Raw genomic sequence first — 18440 nt, 5'->3', positions numbered from 1 at the left:
TTGACAGTATTTGAGAAATTGTGTGATTTTGATGTTCGAGCAATGTTAGATGGTAAAGAAAGTTTAACACACAGTTTATCTGAATCAGAAAGTCAATTGTTAAACAAATTGATTAAAAACACCTCAATTCGTATATTGAAGCCTGACAAGGGAGGGGGCGTGGTACTAATGTCTAAAGATGATTATACCAATAGAATTAATACTTTTTTACTAGAAGATAGTACATATGAAGAAGTTTCTAAAAGGTTCATGAATGTGTCATACCAAAGAATTGACATGGCTTTACAAGATTTGTATGACCAAGAATTAATAGATGGTAGGCTGCTTGATTTTCTAGTAGTCAAATTTCCTAGGACACCGTGTATCTTTGGTATTCCGAAGATAAACAAAGATAAATTGGACCCTCCTATGAGGCCCATTGTCAGTGCTAATGGTTCGAAGACAGAATTCATAGGAAAATACTTGGATTACACACTTAAAGATGTGTTGAAAAAAGAAGGGCATATATGCATTGATTCTTGGCATTTTTTGAAAAAATTAAATGTTTCACATTATGATAAAAATGTTTATTTTTTGACTGTTGATGTAGTTAATTTATATGGTTCCATTCCACAGAATATTGGTATTGAGTGGTTTGAAGAATTCTTGCATGATAGTGCTTTGTTCACTAACAACCAGGTACTTATTCTTGTTTCTTTGATGGATATCATGTTAAAAAATAATTTCATTTTTTTGAAGGTCAGTATTTTCATCAATAAATGGATGTGGCAATGGGGGCAATGTGCGCCCCCATTTTTGCAAACATTGTCATGTTAATGTGGGAGCGCAAATATTTATTTAATTCTTTATTTGCTGATAAATGGATTCTTTATTTGCGTTACATAGATGATTTGTATTTTTTTTATGGACAGGTGATGAAATAGTAATTCATGACTTTATAGACTACATTAACAACACTACAGAGTTTTTGAAATTTACTTACACATATTGTAGGGACAGTATTAATTATTTAGATGTCACTATCAGAAAGGAGAACAACAGTGTTGTAAGTATTTTATTTAGAAAGCCAACTTATAGTAACAGCTTATTGCATTACAACAGCAGTCATCCTTTGCATGTAAAAAATAATTTGGTGAAAGGGCAGTTTATCAGATTAGCCCGTATGGTTACGAAAGACAAAGATTTTTGGATCAATGTCATGTACTTTTGGATATGTTTTCATCTTGAGATTATCCCTTAGAACTTTTGGATAATTTCTTTAATGAAATAAGTATTAAAAGGGAACAAGGTTTGATTGTACTAATTTTGAATTATGGTAACACTATTATTTCGGTAAATAGTAACCATGAACAAACAATATCAACAGGTAACAATGACTATATTTGTTCTTTTGTTACTAGGTTTAGTGTAGACCATCAATTTTTATCTTGCGTCTTAAATAAGAACTGGCATATTTTCTAGGGTTTTGATGCAATTATGGAAAAATTAGGATCTAAACCTAGTATTGTTTTTAGAAAAGGGTATATGTTTAAACAACTGTTAGAAAAGAAAGGACAAAGTACCAAGAAAGAAAAGGCTATAGGAATGAAAAAAATGTGGATTTTGTTCTCAGTGTTCACTTATTAAACTAGTAAATAAGATCAAAATAAATAATAATTACATCAAAATGGGAGTAAAAGTCACTTGTGACACTGTGGGTGTTGTTTATGCAGCTTTATGTGAGTCTTGTTCTGGTTTTTATATTGGCAAGACCAAGAGAAAACTTAAAAGAACAGATGTACGAGCATGCTAGAGACATCAAAAATAAAAACAAAAACAGTGCATTAAATAGGCATATTGAGAATAATCCTTCACGTTGCTTTAAATTCGTGGTTATTGAAAAAGTCCCACAGGACCCTAGAGGAGGACCTTGGGAAGACTTGTTAAATTTCAAAGAGTTATGTTGTCAGATTAGGTTGAATGCCTTATGTGTACCTGGGTTAAATGACGGTATCTCTTTAGCCAGTTTTTTAAAACTGCGCTCATTTAGAGTGTAGTTACTATCACCATTTTAGTAAAGGAAGGCACAATGAATGTGGTTTCAGCTTTCTTTCTGTTATTTAATATGCAGTAGTTTTAAGACACATATTTCTTGTTTTATATCTTTAAGAGAATTCACCTTGTGTTTTTAAAATGTATCAGTTGGGTTTTTATTGGACTATTTTATCACATGACTGAATGAGAGTATTTAAGATTCAGGTGGTTATTGATTCTAGTATTCTGAAAAAGTTTTTGTTATATTCTGACGAAAGTGCTAAATAAAGTGTTTTTGCACACTTTGATTTCACTTTTTTGAGTGCTCATAGCAAGTTTGGTGATTCGTGGCTGCCATCAGTTTTTGTTTCAAACCCAAATTTGAGTTTTCTTTTCATATTAACTAGTTGGTTAATGATGGGTATAAATCTGTAGGCTGTGTAAGATTTATAAATTGTAGAAAATCAGAAATGCTGAAATCATTTTTTTAAGTAAGATTAGACCCAATATCGAGTATGTAATAGCAGTAATCCTGAAACTTTGTGAGGAAAATAGCACGAGTAAATTGTAAAGAGTATAATGGAAATATACCAAGGGCATCCATATATGCAACATTTTGTTAATATGAAAGATTAAAATATCTCAACTTGTGCAGTGTCTCATTTAAATATTTAACAAGAGATTTTATTCAAGTATATAGTGCATTTAGAGATTATTATGTCTTTGAATGTTTGGGGCTATCAAAGAGTAGTAAAAAGTCATCAGACAACTTGTGCAGAAGGTTATATAGGAATGACAGATGTACTTATTGGTTCTCTGAGAGAGAGTAGCTAATGCCTGGAATAGACTACCAGATTATATTAAAGAAATCTGAAGTTTAGTTATTTGAAGAACAACTTGGACACTTGTTATAGGGTTGGTTGTTTTAATATGCTTACAGATTAGAACAGCATTATTGCTTATGCCTGAAAAATTGTATGTGTAAATGTGAGATCGTTGTGTCTCAACGTATTCACTTTTCTCCGAGGGATGGTGATCTTGGAGTTGTTATATACAAGTAGCAGTGGACATGTGGTGCAGGGGGACTTTAAAGATGAATAGTGATTTTCAACATTCATTGCTCTGTTACATTTCCAAAGTTTTTTATAATTCCGTGATAGGCAATTATGAGTCTTGGAATTACAATATGATATTTGTAGTACTCCATTTTGTTCTGTTACAAACATCTAATAGTTAATTGAATACTGCTTCAGATGAATTAAGGTATATAGCTTTAATGCTGCCTGATCATGAGTTTAGGTAGAGCTAACTTCACATTTCCTGTCAGGCTCAATAGGTTGTAGACAAGGGCAAGAGTTTTGTCGTCATGTAAAGCCTTCCTAACTAAAATGTGCCTGTAACATCCTTGCTTTATTCGGCTATTAATAAGTGAGTAGCACAGAGGTACAGTATTTCTCTGGTTTGGTTCCCACGCAGGTGTTTTGTAGAATTTTTGTCCTCCCAGTATCCAAGCAGGCCTTGCCAGGGGCATTGGTTCCTCCAAAATTTTAAAGATGTAGGTAGATGAAATGGCAGTGCACAGAATTTTCCCCATGTACATCATGTATGCCTCGTGATGGACTGGCATCCCTTCAATGATTGGTTCTTCTGCCATACCTTTTAATTGTCAAGATAGTGCTGACTCCGCATAGCCCTGAACAGGATAAAGTCTATACTGAAGATGATTAACAGATTAAATTCATAAACAGAAATTGCTTTATTTAATTGTGCATTGTTAGACTTCTGAGGGGAGCAGTAAACAGTTTTACCATCACTGTGAACAGCGAGACATTTAAAATAACTGTAGAACACAACTTTTTCTCTATGACATCTGCATTTTATAGTCATCAGTTGTATCCTGTTGCACAGTACAATGTTTTTATATTTCATTTTTTATGTGCCCTTATAAACTGTTTTGACCAGATAATTTGTTGAATGTTAAAAAAAAAAATCTATCTACATGTTGAAAAGACATTTAGACATATTAAGTTCTATTTACATAGAAGCTGTGGCTGAATAAATGTGGTGCTATAGTTATTGTAGTTGCATGGAGCCTTCATAGGGAAATGGAATAGGAGGGCGAAGTGACTGTTCCTTTAATTAGGGACTGTTGTTTAAGATAACAACATGTATATGCATGCTTCCTTCATTTTACTTGGAATGTTCCCAGTCAGATGTTAGGTAAAAATGGCTAGAAATGTATAATGGTTGTCCAGCGTATCTGTGTGTTTGTGTGTGTGTGTGTGTGTTTGAAATATATATAGTAGATAAAGAAATGCTAAAGCTTCTGTAGCATGAAATTTGTGATACGTGTCACTAAAATTATTTATCAGAGATTTGTAGCTTTGAGGTTTTATTATCATTATTTTTAGTAACAATATGTTGATCTACTTAATTTCTGCCCTAGGACTCAAGACCTAAATTTTATGCCTTGTCAATGTTCCCATATCCGTCTGGTAATCTTCACATGGGTCATGTACGAGTATATACCATCAGTGATGTTATAGCGCATTTCCAGAGAATGCAAGGAAAACAGGTATGGTGATTCCCAAATGAATATTATACATTGCAGTTTCAGTATTATCTGTAATAAGTGGAGTCTACCTGAAGTAGCAAGCTTTTATGCATTGTAACATGGAGATGGAAAATTAAGTTTGGATCCCCTCCTATTTGATAAAGTGTTGACAGTGCCAACCGTTGGTCATCTGAGAAATATTTTCCTATTTTATGTTAAATTTTGACAAATGTCTGTGCCCTTGTAGTATTTATTTAATTTATTATTAATAAATATTTCCTTCCTTTCTTTGGGTTGCTCTTATTCTTTATGTTGTCTTCCTATGTCCTACATTTTGAACAAATCTTTACAGTAACATATTCTTATGTAAAAACTGACAGTCTATGCGTACTGATACTGTACTGCCTATACCTCCCAGTATTAAAAATATATTCATATACAGCCTATGTAACTGTTATTTTTTATCAAAACTGTTTGTAAATTATGTAACTGATGTCAAGGATGTCTAGCTAATGGAACTGTTGCTTTTGACTTTTGAAATTGACTGTAAATGATGACACAGTGCAAATGATGTCACAATGTCTATATAATGGAGTTTTTCTGACCGATCCTCCGCTGAAAAAGAGCACTGCTCAGTTGGATTTTCTTGAAAACAAATGTCAATAAATACAATATTAATAAATCAAATACTTTCTTGCAAGAAGCAAGTTTTAAAAACTTAAATTTTGTATTTGTTTTTTTTTATATATATTTTTATTGATAAATGTATGCTGTATGGAACATGCTGAACTGCTATAGTTGTGCCACAGAATTTTATTGACTGCATATGCGTAGCATACTTTGTCTTAAGGATTTTTTAGTAATCTTTGAGATGTGGTAGCTAGAGAACCTTAATTTATATTCATTTGATCAGATTTACAATCCCTCCAAGCCCTTCTCACACTCAAGAACATAGACACCTGTGCAGTTACAGAGGTATGGATTAAAGAGGCAGTGCAACGTTTCAGTGCCTTCCACACTTTTTAGACCATTAGCTTGCACATACAAGGACTAAAGGAGGAGGTTTCTTGATCTACATCAGTAACAAGCATACCTCCAAGGTAGACAAACAGGATGACATGGTGGAGTTCCTCCATTTGCAGATCACCATAGACAAAATCCCCTTCCATGTCCTAGCCAGCTATAGGCCACCCTCCATGTCTCAGGAAGTTCATAATGCATATTTGGCCCTACATGAGACACTTGCCATCCGATCTAATGCTCTATATGAGACTTTAATTACCCCTGTATAGACTGGGAGTCCTAGACTGCCTAAAATCTACAGGCGCAGAGATTCTTGGACTTTGTAAATACAAATACCCATGACCAAATAGTGAGTATTTCCACTAGAGGCTCCAACATACTGGACCTTGTGCTCACAAGTATGGGAGAGTGCTGTACCCTTCCATTGTTTCATCCTTCCTGGTAAGGTCCAACTATAAAGTTGTCTCCTTTTAAATCAAACTCGACTCCATAATGTCATTAAAGCCTGTAACAGGAACTATTCCAAGGCAAATTACCTTTTATTAAGTGATGGTTTGTAAAAATTCAGTGCCCCTTCAAACCCAGAGAACACAGCAGCCTGTAGCCTATGCTGAGTTGCTCTCAGAAACTATGTACAGCCATGTCAGTGGCTGCATCGAGGCTGCTGCACCTAATAAAAATAAGCTCAAGACTAGTACCAGGAACAAACTGACCTGGTAACATCCCAAATTAAACAGGATGTACAACAAAAGGGAAAAAATATGGCAGAAATCAGGAAGGGTAACTCCCATATAGACAAAATCTCTCTCATAAAGAAAAACTCTCTCATAAAACTAGTAGGCACCTAAGAGGGCTAATTAGGTTAAGCAAAGTCAACTCTGAGGTTAAGATATCCTCCCAGGTAAAGGATAGCCGTAATGCCTTCATGTATGTTATAAACCTAAAGGGCAGCACAGAGCAATGTGCTAAACAGATGATTAATGGTGCCACATTCACCAAGCCTGGCGATATAATAAACCTGTTAATGGGCAAATTCAGTTCCATCTTCATCCCCCAAGTAATACCCTCAAACATAACCCTCCAGCTGTAACAAATGAGAATGTACCATCCCAAGAAATACACTCAGTCATAACTTTCCAACGATAACTAGGGAGCATGTACTGGCTGTGTTCACTAAAGCCAAGAACACAGCCTTAATGGACCTCAATAACCTTCCAGAATGTCTCATGAACAGTAAAAAATATGACTTACCAGGACTCCTGGAGTCGTTATTTAACTATATTCTTAAAACAGGCTTTGTGCCAACAAAATGGAGGGCAGTAATAGTTATTCCCCTTCATAATGGAAGATTGTCAACAGATCCTGGAAACTACAGACCCATTGGTCAGACGGGTCTTATTTGCAAAGCTATGAAAACAATTATCACTGAATTTATCAACAAGGACATAGAAACCTCCAGACACTGGATCCATCCCATTGACTGTATCAAAGGAAAGGCATGCTTACTGAATTTGGCGGACTTTTTTTTGAAAAGGTCACTAAGACAATGGATGGGGGGGGGTGCCTACTGGCTACTTAGATCTGGTAAAAGCATTTGATACAATACCACACTCGGGCATTGTCAACAAACTTATGGACCTAAGTATAAAAACTTTTAAAACGTGCTGGATAGCTAGCTGGATCACAGATAGGATCCAGGAGGTTAGAATCAGTGAGGCCACCTCCACAAAGAGGCCTTTCACCAGTGGAGTCCCCCAGGTCTCCGAGCTAGGCCCAGTCCTCTTTGGCATCTACTTCTCAGATGTCAAACTCATGCCAAAGGCCTCTGGCTAACCAAGTTCACAGATGATTGCATACTGGGAGCAGTCATTGAATCCCCCCAAGACGTGAACACCCTATAGGAAGGTCTAACACAGAGAAATGCTTGGTGCCAAAACTATGGCTTAAAACTCACTACCAAAAAATGCATTATAGTACCTTTTGGGAAGTTGACAACCCTGGGTAACTACATCATCAATAAAGCACCCCTAAAAGTTGATTCAGTAGTCAGGGATTTGGAAACTCATGTAGATAGTTACCTAGCCGTTGGCCAACATGTGTCCAAGGTAGTAAGAAAGTCCATCTATGTTGCTCAACTTGTAAGCAAGGGTTTGGTGGCTAGGTCCAGAGAGGTCATCTTACCACTATACTCTGTCCTCATCAGACCCATCATTGGGTATATTGCCCGCTTCAGTGTGTACCTAACCAGACACATACAGCAAATAGAACATGCACAAACATTTCTTAAAAAAAAGAATGCAGGGAGTAAATAAAATGTCTTGTACTGATCACCTCAAAGCTCTCTGTCTTTACTCAGTATCATACAGAATTCTGAGGGGTGATCTTTGCCTGACATACAAGGCATCCATGGACCCTGTTTAGATGAATCTATTGCACAGCTGCAAAACAAACAACATTAGAGCTACTAGATTAAAAGATCTAAATTTTGCTTGCGATATAAATAGGACAAATTTGGGAGACAAATAATGTTTCCCAGAAAATTCCCATTGCGTGGAATAGGTTCCCCATCTATGTGAAGCAAAGTTCCTCCTATCCCTATTTAAGCACAACTTGGACCAATTGATGGATAATTGGAAATTCATCCCTAGTCTGGTATCTATGTCTCTGATGGACAGAAGCAGTCAGTAAATCACCGCATATGAAAATCAAATTTGTGGGTCATGTTTGGGTTGCATGGCTAGGTTTGTAAGGGCCCTAGTGGTCATTAGTCAAGTACACACCTATGAAAATCCTAACCTATTTATTGTGCCAACGAAGCAGCCTCTTGTAATCTACAGTGTGTATGACATTAGTTAAGCAATTGACTCTCTTCACCAGAAGGTTGGTCAAAAGGGAATGTTCGAGCATTATGTAATGGTTCTTGTTTCTTTGACTTGTGTGGGATGGTTATGGTCAGTGATTGGCACAAAGAAAATAAACTGTTGAATACAGGGAATAGATGTGAGGCATCACTGCTCATGTAGCCTATCTTGCTCACATCAATACCTGCTTCTTCTTGAGCAAGCTGCAACTACATATATGATCCCTTTTGAGTAGGGTGCTCAATGGTTGGGAGCAGGATACCTTTTTGATCACTACTGTGTCACCTTGCTTGCGCCATTAGCTCCTGCAATGGTTTTTAAGGGACAGTTGGTGGCCTGGATAGATCAGGCCATTAGGCAAAAGTTAGATAATATGCAAGGGAGACGATGCTTATTCACAGTGACAGAGGAAAAAGTTTTTATCTGTTGTTCAAGGTAATGTTCAAGTCATACTTGTTGCATTCTGTCTTGGGGACTTCAAGAAACAAATGTGTTTTTTTAAGAACTTCATTTTTGAATTCGTGTTTATTTGATATTCAGTTATTCAACTGGCTTTTTCATTCAAAACGTAGGGTTTTATATAAGTAGGTCACTGAAAATTTGACACATCAGCAAGCATGAAGGTAGAATGAAGCAAGCTTTCAGACTGGTCCCCAGGAGTCTTCAAGCAGGCAGCTGCACTGTTTGTAAATATCACCCTTTCTATAACTATATCCATTCCTGCATTTAAATCACCCTACTGCCCACTAAAAAGGCTAGTTGCATATAAGCCCTTTCTAATTCATTCTGTTCTAAAGTGCAATGGTACTCCTTTGCGCAGCAGGCTGGCTTTCTGTTAGGAGATATAAACCTGTCCAAGGCCACTCTGTCACTTATACAATGTATGGATGAATGTATGTATGTATGTATTTGCTTGCTTGCTTGCTATTGTGTTAGTACTAAATAAATGACTTATGCCAAAGTGTATTCATTTTTGATTTTTTTTTTTTTTTTTTTTATAAGAGATTAATTTCTTATGTGGGATTGATTGAGAAGGGAGACTTGTTTCACCTCAAAATGTACATTGGACTGTAGCTTGTATTTGTTAGCAGAAGAAGTTAAGCTACCTAGTCAAAGATTATGAAGGTGAGTGTAGTGAAATACATTCTGTTTTGTCCAGTTTTCTATTGTGGTATATTTACCACATTGCTTCACTGCTTCTGTGCATAAAAACAGCATTGTGGTATTTCAAACAATGCTTAGGAAAGTGGTTTTCTTTTTCTGGGTGAGAAATTGCAACTAGTTGCTTTCTTCTTCCATCCAGTCAGTTCCAATTGATATTAAAAATCATGCATGCATTTTCACAGGTGTGTAACATAGGGATGTGATACACTTATACCTAGGTGTCTGTATATTTGAAAGGTTCTCCCATTCGATTCTCAGCTAGTGTGCGGGGAGTGCCTTCTGTCTGCATGTCCTCCCCGCGGGTCGAGTGGCGTTCCGAAAGACATGCGTGAATGGGAGTGCCTTCATTGAAGGTTGGGCGTCGAGCTGGCAACTCAGCACCATGAAAATCTACTGCCAATCATTAGCAGACCGGAGTTCCGCTGTGGCAACCCCTAACCAGGAAAAGCCGAAAGACAACAACAACAATAAAGTAATAAGGTTGTTACACTGGAAATTATACAAACATTGCAGTCTGCAGGTAGCTGAGAAGCACTGAAATTGTGACGTACTAAGAATAATTGAAAATAAAGAAGTAATGATCATGCGAGGACGTACTACTCCAGCAGTTAAGAAATTAGAGGAAAGCAATATATTGTAGTTAAAAGGACAAAAGCAACATTAACTACTGAAATAGCTACATATAACAACTATAGTGTCCTCTATATCAGGAAGCATAAAGCTGTAAAGTATTGCAACATGCAAACAGAACCTTGAGCAATGTCGAGCAAAGATACACTGATGATTCCAGTAGAAGTAGGAGCAACTGGGGTAATAAGAGACGTGTGTAAATTTGCTACCTGTACAAGTTACCCCATGTAAGCTACAAAAGGAGGCAGTTCTGGGTACATTCCAGGTTTTAAGAAGAGCACTTTTTTGCAGACATCAATGACAGAATCAATGCTGATTTTATGAAGGGTAACTATTACCTGGCATAGAAATGGGTTCCATTAAAGTATACTGTATTGTATTGTTTTAGCCCTGTTAAAGCTATGCAGTCTTTGTACCTCATTTTATGTTTATGTGCATCTCACTATAGTTACTGTTAAACCTTGCATTGCAGGTTGTTTATTTAATGTCAGCAGTGTCCCAGTTTACTTTTTGCATGTGCATATTTATAGTATGTTATTGAATTTTAAGTCATGTGGTGAGTCCACAGATTTGATTTTATCCTGTTGTTGTACTGCTCCATGTCTATCTTTGTTTTGTGTGGGCAGAATGCAGAAGTAATGCCAACATGTTATGCTTTCCTTTTCGGTATACATTGTTTGCTGTCTTTTGATACAAGTATTATGTACAGTTTAGGTGTTGCAGTTCAGAGCAGGTGATGTGCTGGGGGCTGGTAGACTCTCTACCTGAATACTAACCTGGTTTCTTGTATCTTAATGATCACAGCTTATCAGAGGAGTGCTATATTTTATTTCACATTATACTCATAAGATATCATTTTTTTCTGTATTATGTTTGCCTCTCTTCCAGTTGATGATCCAACATCCCCATAATTGGATAGGACACATTTTTTTCGAAGCACCAGGAATTTCACCCAGCATTGGGGCAACTTCTTGTCTTGAGGGCAGTTGTACATGGCAGCCATGAGGATGCCTTCTGATATTTATGGCATCCTGGCAGTGAGGGCAGTTCTAATGACCATAGCCCCACCTGAAGGCTGGGCAATCTGCATAACTACAGAGGCCGACAAATGACTTTCCTACCTGTGCTGAAGTCTGTTACCAAGAGGTGGCGTGGTGAACATAGACTCACACACAGGCTGCACATTTGCACTGCTGCTGCTCCTCCAAGAGACAGTGGCAGTACATTGCTGTCTTCTCTCTACCCCCATTTATGGTCCTGCTTATTTTCCACTTTCAGGTCTGTGAGGCATCTGAGCCACTGATCGAATTCTGTTCACCTGGGCCATAAGGTGCATCCCTGTACACCATCAGAGCTGGCCATGAAGTAACATTTTTAAAATATTCCTTTGTGTGGTGCTGATGTACTAAATGCCTTATGACTAGTGAATTGAAGTTGAAATGAGTGAAAACATGTATTTCTCTCCAGCTTTCCATGCCCTTTCCTTTTTCCTGTCGTAGTATGTATCTTTAATATGTCATCTGTCATGGCCCTCTGTCTGTTCTTTATACTTTTATTTCACACTACTGTAACATATGGACTCTCTGTTTGCAGTACTGGGGGTACTCATAGCCTTAATCTGCATGTATTTGTATCTGGCATTCATTGTATTGCTCTACCCTTTATATGCATGTGAATTAATTTTGTATAACTGTTAACTCTGTGTGTGTGTGTGTGTGTGTGTGTGTGTGTGTGTGTGTGTGTGTGTGTGTGTGTGTGTGTGTGTGTGTATGTGTTACATATGTTACCTAATGGCTTGTGTGACGACTGAAAGGAGATCTGTGGATTTGTTTCATTATTTTATGCGACTGTTGGAATGTTAACAAAGAAAGCCAATATACTAATGATAGTAGTCCTCAAGACTTGACACAAGGACATTTCAGTTTAAAGAAAGTGCTCCAAATGAATTTCATTTAGAAAATAGTTCTATGTGATCTGCAGAATGTGTCTTCTGTGGGACAAACCCTCCCCACTGAAAGTTCTCGGATTAAATTAAATAACTATCACTGCATTATAGGGGACGAGGAGGTTGCCATCACTGGGTATCTAATGATGTATCTGTCACATATCCTTTTTAAATTTTCACTGACATCATCACCACTGATTTGTACAACTGCAGACAAAATCTGTAGTTCTGAGAAAACAGGATTTTTAATTGTAGGTCATCTCAGTGTGTTGTAATTAACATTTATTGTGCTGTGCACATTTGATTAGAGGAACATACCTTTCTTATCATAGCAGGCAAAAAGAAAGCTTTTGTTAGGGCTTCACATCAATTCTTATTTGCAAATATAGAATCAGTTGCATTTCTTGTTCAGATTTTTGTTTGACTGGTAAAAATGTGCCCTTACCTAAGCAAGAATAATACAAAGTACAGATGTTCTTCGTGTTTCACTGTTGGAGTCATTACATTTGGGTAATCCTGCTGGCAGGTTGCCCTCAGTCGGCCTGAATTCCAAAGTCCTGGGTCCTGCATCGGCTGCTGTCACCCCTTCCCTGACATCAGGTCATCAGGGGTATAAAAGAAGCAGCTGACGCCATTTTCTTTAGTCTTTCTTGCCGCACGGTGCCTGAAGCAGAAGCAGTTCGCAAGTGCCGGTCGGCCTACTCCTGAGATTTTCGTGTTCGAGTTTCAGATCCGAAGTCTTCATTAAAGCTAAGTACCCTGTTGGGGAAACTTTTTTCTTGCTCCAGACCAATGTCAGAAAAAGTAAATAATTGTATTTCTTGTGGAAAGCAAATACCTCATAAGGACTTTCATTCTTACTGTATTCCTTGCCTAGGCCCTGATCACAACGTTTCTGGTTGTCGGTTTTGTGCTAGATTTAACCAACGCACTATTAAGCGTCGGTATGATTTTGCTTTAAACTATTTTGGACGCCTGTTTAATTATCCAGAAATGTCGTCTGATAGCCATCCGACTACCGGAGTTCACAAAAAACGGAAAGAAAAGGAGAGAGATAGACAACCAAGACCCAAAACCGACGACAAAGCTTCTCCTAAGCCAGTCGCCAGTTCTCGGTGAGGAGCTTTCGCAGCCCCTGACGCCCGCTACTTTAGAGTTGCAGGCCGCTACCAACTCCCACGTGGAGTCGGCCATGCAGCTGGAAACTCAAGGTATTGGAGCCTCGGATACTATTCCTTCAGATGGGTCCAGAGCCGCTGAGCAGGCACCGGCTTCTGAAGGTGTATTCAGACCTAAACATCTTTACATTAAACTGACTTCAGCTTCAAAGGCAAAGTCTAAAGCACCTTCCAAAGCAAAGAAACAAACTCAAGAGCCACATGGACAGACCTCTATGCCCAAAAAACAGATGCTCAAAATGGCCGAAGACTTGATTACCTTGATCAGGGGCTCCCATCCCTCTCCTGATAAGAGGCCTAGGCAAGAGACTGACTATGAATCTTCAGATCAGGTTTCTATTTCTTCTGATCAGGAATATTCTCTTCCCCCCATGAGGATTCTGATGCTGAAGAATCTATTCCTTCAGCTTCTCCTCCAGAGGACTATTCTTTTGGGGATACCTTGCATACCATGAGGGAACGTTTCCACTGGGAGAGCCAAGATTTTTCAGAATCTAAAAAGAGGCTCAGGGATTTCCTTTGACTACCTCAACACAGGCCACTAGCCATTCCACCTGTGTTAGACATTGTAGATGTGTTTTTGGAGTCTAGTCTTACCCCTGACTCCTTACCTCCAGGTCCTGTTAAGCCTGACAGATATTACAGGGTTCCTAACTCTCATAAATTCCTTTTTAAAAACCCTGCTGCAGACCCAGAAACTATTTCACAGGGTCCCAAAGGAGTTAAGGTTTCCGCTGCAAAAAACCCTACCCCCTCTGACAGAGATTCTAGGGCACTGGATAGATGGGGAAAAAAGGTTTACACATCTGCTACCTTGGCTATAAGGGCCTTAAACTGTCAGTTTCATATGCTCAGATATCAGCAACATGTCATGGCATTGCTTAAACAGAAAATGTTAAACTCTGAATGTGCAGAAAACAAGGAAATGCAGCATTTATTGCATGCAGCTGAACAAGTTGGAAAAGCATACTTTGCAATGTGGTTTTGATTCTTTGGAGGCCTCCTGCAGGGCCACAGTTACGGGCTCTATAATTAGGAGGCATGCTTGGTTAAAGGAACAAAATCTACCTGATTATGTCAAAGTTAAATTATTAGATGCACATTTACAGCATGATACTTTGTTTGGTGTTAAGTCAGAAGAGGTATTAAAGAAAATGGAGGACAAAGCTAAATCTATGTAAACTGTCAAAGATTTTTTACAAGTACAGCCATCTAGGTTTAGTAGACACTGGCCTACAAAGAATTGGTCCTTTCCTGTGTCAGACAGACCTCAAAGGCTCCAGACGCCCGAGAGGCAGATCCCAGGCGCAAGGTTCATACAGGTCAAAGCAGTGGGGTGCTTCTACCTCCAAAGTTGGAGAAGACAAATCACAACCATACAGGAAACAGTCCCAATGACTTCCCCTGCCTGCACCAAGCACTTATCTCCTGGCAGCACCCTTAGAGGGAAAATTAGTACTTTTTTCTCAAAATTGGCACATTATAACCCAAGACAAGTGGGTTCTAAATATCGTGTCACAAGGCTACAAGTTCCACTTCCATACCCTGCCAAAGGCAAACGGCTGGCCAGATCTGCAAAAAAATCAATGGGGAGAGGCACAAAAATAAGTCTCATCCCTCATGGACATGGGTGCCATTCAACAAGTACCAGAGCAAGAGCAGGGATAAGGATTTTACTCAAGACTGTTCTTGGTACCCAGAAAGGACAAGGCCTGGAGACCAATACTGGACCTATCTATTCTGAACACATTCCTGGCTATACCAAAATTCAAGATGTTGACTTTGCAGCAGCTTCTGCCCATGCTGGACAAGAACGCTTGGCTTGTGACTCTAGACCTAAAAGAGGCATACCTGCATGTCCCAATCAGACAATTATGTAGAGGATACCTCAGATTCAAGGCTGGCTCAATGCATTACCAATTCTCTGCACTGCCCTTTGGCTTATCTACTGCGCCCAGGGTCTTTACAAAGTGCCTGGCACCAGTAATTGCATTCTGCAGACAGAGGAATACAAATATATCCTTACTTGGACGACTGTCTAATTCAAGCAGAGAACAAGGACATTCTTCTACAGCATGTGGCGTTTGTGAAAATACTTCTAAAATGCCTAGGGTACACAGTCAATGAAAAGAAATCAAAACTAGTACCCTCTCAAGAGATAATATTCCTGGGTGCAAGCTTAAATACAACTGCCCAGATGGCTTAGCTCACGCCAGACAAACAAAGGCAACAGACTACCTATTTCAAAATGTTGGTAACAAAGGCCCAGTTATCTGCAAGAAAAATTCTGCAGGCTTTGGACTTCATGCCTGCATCCTACTATTTCCATATGCAAGACTGCATATTAGGAAACTTCAATGGTACCTAAAAAGTGTTTGACCTCAACATTGCCACAGCCTGGAAACAATGATTACTCTCATTCCCTGCCTGCAACAGGAGTTTTGATGGTGGGCAAAGGCTTGTCACCAAAACAAGGGACAGCCATTTACATTCCCCCAAGCCAGGCAGACACTAACAATGGATGCATCAGATTATGCCTGGGGGGCAAACTTGGCAGGAAGATGCATTCAGGGCACATGGTCCTCAAACCAAATGCATCTACATATCAATCAAAAAAGAGATCTTAGCTGTTCAAAATGCCCTGACAGCCTTCAACGACCTACTTCATCCTGGACAACTACTGATAAAGACAGACAACACCACGGTCATGTGGTATATAAACAAGCAGGGGGGGGCACACATTCTTACCTCGTTTGCAGACTAGCCATGACTTTGTGTGACACTGCATTGACTTACCAAGTACATCTGCAGGCACAGTTCCTGCCAGGAAGGAAAAATACTCTGGCAGGCGAACTAAGCAGAAACCTCATGGATCCCTACTAGTGGCAGCTGGATCCACAAGTCTTCAGCATGATAACAGGGAAATGGGGATGCTCGGACATAGATCTATTTGCCTCCCCTCACAACTACCAACTAAAAAGATTCTGCACAAGGACTTATCACAGACAAGCATGGAAAGTGGATGCCCTATCTTTCAGTTGGAAAAACCTATCAGTATATGCCTTTCCCCCATTGTCTTTCCTCCCCAAGGTACTCCTAAAGGTCAGACTGGAGAAGCCAAAGATGATACTGATTGCCCCAGACTGGCCCTGCCAGTACTGGTATCCAATCCTAAGGAACTTGTCGCAATGCCCAGCTTGGACCTTACCTCAAATACCTCATCTACTGTCCCAGCAAAACAATCAGATCCTGCACAGCCAACTCAGGACTTCAAACCTGGCAGCATGGCGGATAATGTAGTCATACAAAACACACCTCTCAGTAAAGCTGTGATGAATGTCATTTTGGAATCCAGAAGGCCTAGTACTAGAAAATCCTATGCTGGAAAATGGAAGAGATTCTGTGCTTGGGACCAGGCACACGGAACTGATAGAGATGTGCCAAATATTCCTCAGATTTTGCAATACTTAACTGAGATGCTGGGCAAAGGCCTATCTTATTCATCTATTAAAATTCATGCCTCTGCCATTTCGGCTCATTACAATACAGCACCACCAATCTTTTCTCATCCCTTATTAAAGCAGTTCCTCAGAGGAGCCAAAAATGTAAGGCCTCCAAGGAGAACACCAATGCCTGCATGGGACCTCAACTATGTCTTGGAAAAGCTCACCCTGCCTCCTTTTGAGCCAGCTGCTACTGCTGATATAAAGTTTTTATCCTGGAAATCAGCTCTGCTCCTAGCAATAACTTCTGCAAGATGAGTTTCAGAGCTACAGGCACTCATGGCTATGGAACCTTTCATCATTTTTTTATCCAGACAAGGTCTCTCTGAGGACAAACCCAACATTTATGCCTAAGGTGGTGTCCAATGTGGCTCTTAACCAAACTATTCATCTACCAACTTTTTATCCAAATCCACAGAACAAGGGGAAGAGAATTCTGCATTCTTTGGACGTACACAGACAGCTTAGAATCTACTTGGACAGAACCAAAGTTTTCAGAAAGACAGAGCAACTACTACTGACATATGCTGCAGGATCACAAGGAAAGGCTATCTCAAAGCAAACTATTTCAAAGTGGATAGGCCACTGCATTCATTTCTGCTACTTACACCATGGCAAGCCAGTGCCTAAGGGCATTAGGCCACATTCAACCAGAGCTGCAGCCACTTCAGCAGCCTTTCTCAGGGGAGTACCAACCAAGGACATTTTAGAGGGTGCTACTTGGAGTTCAGTGCACACCTTTACAAAGCACTATCATCTGCCACTCTATTCTAAATCCATGGCAGGCTTTGCCACTGCAGTTCTGCAGGGCCTCATAGCCGCTCCTAATGCTGTTTAGCTCCAGCCTCCCAATCATAGCTTTGGGACTCTACCCAAATGTAATGACTGCAACAGTGGAACACGAAGAACATAGTACAGTTGTGTACACTTATCATAAATGTAGATGTTTGAATGTATTTACTGTTGCAGTCCAGGTTACCCACCCGCCATCCCCCTTTCTTCTAAGGGAACCTATCTTTCCTTCTCTGATTTATACAACCTATGTGGTGTATTTGCTTGTAGATGAAGGTAAAGTTTATATTGGTGCATGTATTTTTATATATATATATATATATATAAATATATATAAATTTTGGCTACCCTTTTAGAGGGCACCTGACATATGGGGAAAGAAAAACTAAAGAAAATGGCGTTGGCTGCTTTTTTTATACCCCTGACGACCTGACATCAGGGAAGGGGCGATTAGCAGCCGATGCAGGACCCAGGACTTTGAAATTCAGGCCGACTGAGGGCAACCTGCCAGCAGGATTACCCAAATGTAATGACTGCAACAGTGAATACACTCGAACATCTACATTTATGGTAAGTGTACACAACTGTACTTTTGTTACTCTTCTTTTGATCGTTTTCGTGGTGGTAAACATTGTCCCCTGTCCATTTACTTGACTTTCAACTGCTAACTTGGAAGCTTAATAATATAAATTAATAGTTTTTCACTGATGACTGTGTATTTACTTCAGAATTCTCCCAGTCAAGGTTATATCAATACTGGAACCATCTGTGTTTTTA

At 39.1% G+C, this 18440-nt stretch overlaps 1 protein-coding gene across 1 annotated transcript in view; it reads left to right on the top strand.

Moving 5' to 3' along the window:
• Window positions 1-18440, top strand: part of LARS2 (leucyl-tRNA synthetase 2, mitochondrial) — a 1850943-nt gene that overhangs the window by 71686 nt on the left and 1760817 nt on the right. Inside the window, exon 2 of the mRNA XM_044070015.1 lies at window positions 4460-4588. Within this exon, the coding sequence (XP_043925950.1) occupies window positions 4460-4588 (129 nt within the window). The remainder of the gene's footprint in view (window positions 1-4459; window positions 4589-18440) is intronic.

Source organism: Protopterus annectens, chromosome 4.part1 (genome assembly GCF_019279795.1).
Source record: "Protopterus annectens isolate FY-2018-M chromosome 4.part1, PAN1.0, whole genome shotgun sequence".
Lineage (NCBI taxonomy): Eukaryota > Metazoa > Chordata > Ceratodontiformes > Protopteridae > Protopterus > Protopterus annectens.
The sequence above is the reverse complement of the archived record's forward strand: the minus strand, read 5'-3'. Positions and strand labels throughout refer to the sequence as shown.